General features: G+C 51.5%; 1 protein-coding gene across 1 annotated transcript in view; it reads right to left on the bottom strand.

The window, feature by feature from the left end:
• Positions 1–1,299: 1,299 nt before the first annotated feature.
• The window catches only part of SCN1B (sodium voltage-gated channel beta subunit 1), a 19,295-nt gene continuing 13,484 nt past the window's right edge, over positions 1,300–7,110 (bottom strand). Inside the window, exons 4-6 of the mRNA XM_018568313.1 lie at positions 5,134–5,275; positions 3,538–3,632; positions 1,300–1,549 (exon numbers count right to left, since the gene is read on the bottom strand). Coding sequence (XP_018423815.1) covers positions 3,566–3,632; positions 5,134–5,275 — 209 coding nt within the window. The 3' untranslated portion in view covers positions 1,300–1,549; positions 3,538–3,565. The remainder of the gene's footprint in view (positions 1,550–3,537; positions 3,633–5,133; positions 5,276–7,110) is intronic.

Below are 7,110 nucleotides of genomic sequence, written 5' to 3'. Positions count from 1 at the left end.
TCAGGGGGGTTTATAGGGGACACCTCCTTCTTTCAGGGGGGTCTCATAGGGGACTCCTTCTTTCAGGGGGGGCTCATAGGGGACTCCTTCTTTCAGGGGGGGCTCATAGGGGACTCCTCCTTCTTTCCGGGGGACTCAGAGCAGGCTCCCCTTCTTCTGGGCTACAAAACAGATCTTCTGATACCCGGATTGATTAATCTGTTCTCTGGGAGGTCATACGTTTCCATATCTGGTCTGTAGCTCTGAAAAAGGGGGAGGTCCCTGAGCCCCTGAAACGCGTAGGTCATTCTGTGTTGCCTTTTTGTGAACCAATACCAATAATAAAAAGCTTTCGGATTCTCAGACTGGGAATTCATGAAATCTGGAGCAGACAGAGTCTGGAGCAGTCGCCCATAGCAACCAATCAGCTTCTCTTTTCAGGTTGTTCAGTTGAGCTTTGAAGATAAGGAGTCCCTGACCCATGGACAAGCATGCATCCAGTAAAGGGCAGAACGCCCACATCAATGACTGAAAACACCGACATAATCTTTGGATCTGTGGCACCACCGGAGCAGGTCCAGGGTCCTTTTTTTTGTCAACACGCAGGGCTCCAGTTCAGTGGGGGGGTCCCCTGTGGAGGGTCTTTGTGGGGCTCCAAGGCTGTTCAGTGTCTCCAGGTACCCGGTGCTGGTCCTCATGTCGGGAAAATCTGTGGGTGTGCCATGAGGAGCGCTTCTAGTGATGAGTCATATTTGATTCCAGACTTTCTTTGTAAGTGGTAAAACCAATACAACTGACGCATTTCGGGGCATTAGGACTCCTCCTTCTTCGGGGGTTTAACGGTGACATATTGGCCTTGGAACCGCTTAGAAGACTTGGCCCCAGCCATGGTCTCTGCAATAGTCTCTTGAATTATTCCATCGTGGCAACACCCGATATTCGGACTACAAGCCCTGAAGAAGGAGGAGGTCTGAACTCCCGAAACTCGTCAGAGGCATTCCTAGAATGCTCCTCATTGCACACATTAGAAAACACTGTAGCCAAAAAGAGAACCCCCCTCCCCCATACTTTCTGTGGTCCATGGTTGGTTTTCTGGAAGAGATGTGTCTTCTATAGGTGACCCCCACTTCTTCAATAGGTGACCCCCCACTTCTTCTATAGGTGACCCCCCCACTTCCTCTATAGGTGACCCCCCACGTCCCCTATGGGTGGCCCCCACATCTTCTATAGGTGACCCCCCACGTCTTCTATGGGTGACCCCCAGGCTCCTGTAAACGCAGCAGAAAAAAAAACCATCTGAAAGCGAGCGGCGTCTTTTAGCAAACAAGGCGGATTTTCGTGGAAGCATCGCGGGTGAATGTCCTCAGCCCCCCGGATTCACGGGAAGCCAAAGAAGACCGCAGATCATGTGACTCGGAAGGGTTGTCGATGTGGCGGGTGTAAGAAGGATAAAAACGGGGTGACGGGCTCCTGGGGGTGAAGGGGTTAGTTGTTGGGCGTGGCCTCGTCTGTGACCCGTTACAGTTTTCGGTCGAATCCGTGTCGCCTCCGGGGTAGTCCGTTCCTCCAGCTGCGGAAGAAAGGAAATAGGATGTAAAGGAACGCTCCACTTCCTGTGACACCACCACCACCCCACCCTGTGCATAGGCAGCCCAGTGTGAGCTCAGCGTTGTCACATGACGGGTGTCAGGATTGGAGGAAAAGTGCGGGGAGAGAAAGTATCGGGAGGAGGAGGAGTCTGATCGAGAGAACCTGAACCACTGAAAGGAGGGAGGAAAGGAGGGAGAGGGGAGGAAAGGAAGGAAGGAATATTGGAAGGAGGAGAGGAAAAGGGAAGGAAAAGAAAAAGGGAAGAGGAGGGAAGTAGAGGATAGGAAGGAAGGAGGGAGGAAAGAGAAGTAGGAAGGGAGGAAGGAAGGAGAGAATGGAAGGAGGAACGAAGGAAGGAAGGGGGGAATGGAAGGAGGAAGGTAAGAAGGAAGAGGAAGAATAAAGGAATGAAGAAAGAAAAAAAAAAGAAAGGAAAAGGCAAAGGGAAAAGAAAGTGGAGGGTAGGAAGGAAGGAAGAAAAGAAGGAAAAGGAAAGAAAAAAAGAAGGGGAAAGGGGGAGGAAAGAAGTGGAGGGTAGGAAGGATGGATGGAAGAAGGGAAGGAAGGAAAAAAAGGAAAGGAAGAGGAAATGAAGGAAAAATAAAGGGAAAGGGAGAGGAAGGAAGGAGAGATTGGAGGGCAGAAGGTAGCAAGGCAGGGGGGGGGGGGTGAAGGTATGAAGAAAGGAAGGAAAGAGAGGGAACGGAAAAGGAAAGGTAAATAAAAATGGAATGGGGAAGGAAGGAAGTAGAGGGAAGGAAGGAAGATAGGAAGCAGGGAATTAAAGGGAAGGGAAATGGAAAAGGTAAAGGAAAGGAAAAGGGGAAGAAAGGAAGTGAGGGGTAAGAAGGGAGAGAATGGAGGGAGGAAGGTAGGAAGGAATGGGGGAATGGAGGAAGGAAGGAGGGAAAGGAAAAGAAAAAGGAGAGAATTGATAAAGAAAAGGATAAGGAAGAGAAAGGAAGAGGGGAGGAAGGAAATGGACGGTAGGGAGGGAGGAAAGAGGGAGGGAAGGGGGAAAGAAGGAGAGAATGGAGGGAGGAAGGTAGGAAGGAAGGGGGAGAATGAAGGGATGAAGAAAGGAAGGAAGGGGGAAGGAAGGAAAAGGAAAGGTTAAGGCAAAGAAAAATGGAAAGGGGAAGGAAGGAAGTGGAGGGAAGGAAACAGGAAAGAAGGAAGTAAGGAAGGAGGGAATGAAAGGGAAGAGAAAGAAAAGGGAAAATGTAAAGGAAAGGAAAAGGGGAAGGAAGTGAAGGGTAGGAAGGGAGAGAATAGGGGGAGGAAGATAGGAAGGAATAGGGGAATGAAAGAAGGAAGGAGGGAAAGAAAGGAAAGGAGAGAATGGATAAAGGAAAGGAAAAGGGGAAGGAAGGAAAAAGATTCCAATATACTATTTGTTGATGACAGAGAACAATGGCTAAAGCGGCCCACACACCAGCAGAATCTCCTGATTTCTTTCCCTCGATGGTATCAGACTTTTTGGGGGTGAAATTGATGATCGGTTTCCATGGGAGTGACTATAAAACTCAGAGGAGCGGGATGGAGAATTCCCAATCTAATGGTATCCTATCAGTGACTGATTTCTGTTTCCTTCCTCTCCCTTTTCCTTTCATTTCCTTTTCTTTCCTTCCCTTCTTCCATCCATCCCTCCTCCCTTCCTCCATTTCCTACTTCCTTCCTCCATTCATTTCCTAAATCAAATGTTAATAATGATTTTCTATCTTTTCCCCTGTCGGAGCTCCTCGTGTGTGACGACGAATGATATCAGCGTATTGTTGTCCGTATTGTAAGATGAATAAAGATACAATATACAAATGTTCCTAGGAGATTTCCGGCGCCCCATTCTACAAGTCTCCGATGACCATGGAATGTTCTGATGGGCGTGTTCTTCCTACGAACGTTCATACAGAATTCTACCAGCGCCCGCGGCCGGCCATCTTTAGTGATCCCGGCCCCTTTGCCACTCACCTGGGTGCCCTGAGTCTTTGCGGTTCAGCTATTCCTGCGCTTGCACCCCCAGACAGTTGTCTTTAGTCTCCGTTGTTATTGCTAAGTAGTCCGATCTGCTCGAGATACAAAAAAAAATACAACACATGTAAAAGGTTACACCGAATTTAAAGGAGACCTTCCAGTTCCTGCGCCCTTCCAGCTCAAGGTGAAATCTGCACACAAGTGTATTATAGGCAAAGGCTTTTAGGGTGCAATATTGTGTTTCGTCCACTAGATGGCGGCAGATACAACGTGATAGCAGGTACACTATATGCGGTTGGCGCGTTGATCCCTACAGCAGCCATAGTGCATAGGCAGGGCAGCCATCAGAAATTTTAGGGCCCCTTACACGGCTTTCGGCCGGGCCCCCATCCCCCCCCGCGCCGCTGGACGCAGGGCTTAGTGACGCGCTGGACGCAGGGCTCAGTGACGCGCTGGACACAGGACCCACCTGAAAGTGACCCTGCAGAGCCCACCATAGATGCTGCACAGCCCATCTGAGACTGTCTATGGTGGGCTCTGAAGGGGTCTCAGGTGGGCTGGTCAGGGCTGCATCCCTCCCCTCCCTCCTTTCCTTCCTTCCTCGCTCCTCTTACCTGCACACGTGGCCTCGTCTGCCGCCGGACGTCACTTCTGGCCAGTCCGACATCAGACGAGCAGCGTCGCTGATGGGGCCCTAGCTTGTCTCGAAGCCGCTGGAGCGGCAATGCCGGGGCCCTGCGCTGCCAGGGCCAGGCCTAGACCTCCTCGCCCTTCATCGTCGGCCGATAGTCATGTAAGGGACCCCAGGCTGCCCGGGCCCCTTACATGAGTATCTGCCTTACCCCCCCTGATGGCTGCCCTGTACATACGACTGGGTAGGGGGAGGAATAGGCAGTGCAGGCCAGTGGGCACTACAGCAAAATAGTGAGCCTACATAGAATTGAACGTATACTGTACATAGCGGAAGGCTCGGCTGTAATATAGTGCAATGGATATGTGTAGGGATAGGCTAGGCTGCCTGTGCCGGGCCCCTTCTGGAAATGCTAGCTGCCTGGCTGTCTCTGGCTGCCACCAGCATTCAAAGGAGGAGGTCAGCAGTGTCTTCGGATGCATTTCCTTAAAGCTGAACTCCAGACCACTTAACGCGGCTCTGTACTCCTCGACGCATGAGATCTTTTCAAATGAAATGAGGGGGGAAAGTACCTGAATCTGACCTTTGTTTCGGCCTCTTGCAATCCCTGTACAGCAGAGCTCATACTGAAAGAGGGAGAAACAGCAGTTAGTTTTAATCCTGCTGCGTGCACGTGTTCACAAGTGGACATGCGGATGAGAGGAGAGAGCAGGGCGACAGAGAGATGAGAGAGCCTGCTGTTTTTTTTTTTCCCTTTTTCGCCGTCCATAATCACAAGACCCAACCGGAAAACAAAATCAGGTCTCCTTCCCCTGCCAGAGAGGGCTGTGCTGTGCGGCGGAGCTGCGTAAAATCTCGCGACCGGTTGGACGGCGATGCAAATGAATGAATTGCACCCGCGAAGCCCCCGGAGTTCAGCTTTAATGACGGCGTTTTCTGACCGGCCTTAAAGGGGTACTCACGCGTTTTCCAGCACCGTCTCCTCCCCGGCAGCGGCGATCTTGCGGTAACAGTAGATCATCTCGACCACGAGCCATATGGTCAGCACCACGATGAGGACGTACATCATGATCTCCGACACGATGGAGGCCGTGTCTCTGTTTGCTGGGCGGGAAGAGAAGAGAAAAAAAAAGTCAAAATTGTTAAAATAAAACAGAGCCGGGGTCCCCCCTAAAATCCGTAACCAGACCTTTGACCCGAGCAGCAGTCTGGCAGAGCAGGAAAGGGGGGGCAAGCATGGCCTCCCCCCTACTGCACCATAACAGGTCACATGCCCTCAATATGGGGCGGGTGCTGTGCAAGGGGGGGGACCCCCTGGAAAAGCACCTTGTCCCCATGTAGATGAGGACAAGGGTCTCCACAAACACAGGGCCAGGGTTGCGGGGGTCCGTGCGTAGGGGGGCTTATAGGAATCCAGACCCAGTCCCCTCCCCCTGTGAATGAGTAAGCGACTCGCCGAAAGAAAAAGCCCCCGCCGGCACATCCGATCCCAACTAACTCTCACCGCCACATGACACATCTGACCCGAATGTCAACAAAGGGGCGGAGCGAGTCGTGACATCACGGGACGTGTTCCGCCCATTTGATTACATTCCGTACATACAGCTCTCTGTCCCCTAACAGAATGTCAGCAAAGGGGCGGAGCGAGTCGTGACATCACGGGACGTGTTCCGCCCATTTGATTACATTCCATACATACAGCTCTCTGTCCCCTAACGGAATGTCAAAGGGGCGGAGCGAGTCGTGACATTACGGGACGTGTTCCGCCCATTTGATGACATTCCGTACATACAGCTCTTTGTCCCCTAATGGAATGTCAACAAAGGGGCGGAGCGAGTCGTGACGTCATGGGACCTGTTCCGCCCATTTGTTTACATTCTGTGACAGCTCTCTGTCCCCTAACGGAATGTCAACAAAGGGGCGGAGCAAGTCGTGACATTACGGGACGTGTTTCGGCCCTTTGATTACATTCTGTGACAGCTCTCTGTCAAATAACGGAATGTCAACAAAGGGGCGGAGCGAGTCGTGACGTCATGGGACCTGTTCCGCCCATTTGTTTACATTCTGTGACAGCTCTCTGTCCCCTAACGGAATGTCAACAAAGGGGCGGAGCGAGTCGTGACGTCATGGGACCTGTTCCGCCCATTTGTTTACATTCTGTGACAGCTCTCTGTCCCCTAACGGAATGTCAACAAAGGGGCGGAGCGAGTCGTGACATTACGGGACGTGTTCCGGCCATTTGATTACATTCTGTGACAGCTCTCTGTCCCCTAACGGAATGTCAACAAAGGGGCGGAGCGAGTCGTGACATTACGGGACGTGTTCCGGCCATTTCATTACATTCTGTACATACAGGTTTCTGTCCCCTAACGAAATGTCAACAAAATGGCCGGAACAGGTCTTTGTTGACATTCGGGTCAGAGCTGAGAGTCCGTCATGGCGTCGGGTATTTTTTCACATTCATGGTGATTGATGAGGATCTACAGCGCTGGATTTTTTCAATAATGTAATTGTCAAAAACGGTCTTTTTTTTTTTCAAATAAAGGATTTTGTTTACTGCGTGGTGTGCTTATTTACTATTTTACTGTATTTGGTGAACGAGTAGGGGTAACAACTATTCACATGGGGGGGACGGGAAGGGACCTTAAAAAAAGGGGGCACCCAGATTCCTATAAGCCCCCCCCCGCCCGCAGACCCCCACAATCACCAGGCCAGGTCTGTGGGGAAGAGGCCCTTGTCCTCATCGCCATGGAGACAAGGTGCTTTCCCCATGGCAAAGCACCTTCCCCATGTCGTGGGCATGTGACCTGGCATGGTGCAGGAAGGGGGACACACACTCCCCCCTCCCCCGCCCCCCTTTCTTGCTCTTCTGGGCTGCTGCACAGATCAAGGGGTTGGTAAAGGATTTAAGGGGGGACCCCACGCTTTGTTTTTTTGGC

Source organism: Nanorana parkeri, unplaced genomic scaffold (assembly GCF_000935625.1).
Source record: "Nanorana parkeri isolate BGI_ZX_2015 unplaced genomic scaffold, ASM93562v1 scaffold1170, whole genome shotgun sequence".
Lineage (NCBI taxonomy): Eukaryota > Metazoa > Chordata > Amphibia > Anura > Dicroglossidae > Nanorana > Nanorana parkeri.
The sequence above is the reverse complement of the archived record's forward strand: the minus strand, read 5'-3'. Positions and strand labels throughout refer to the sequence as shown.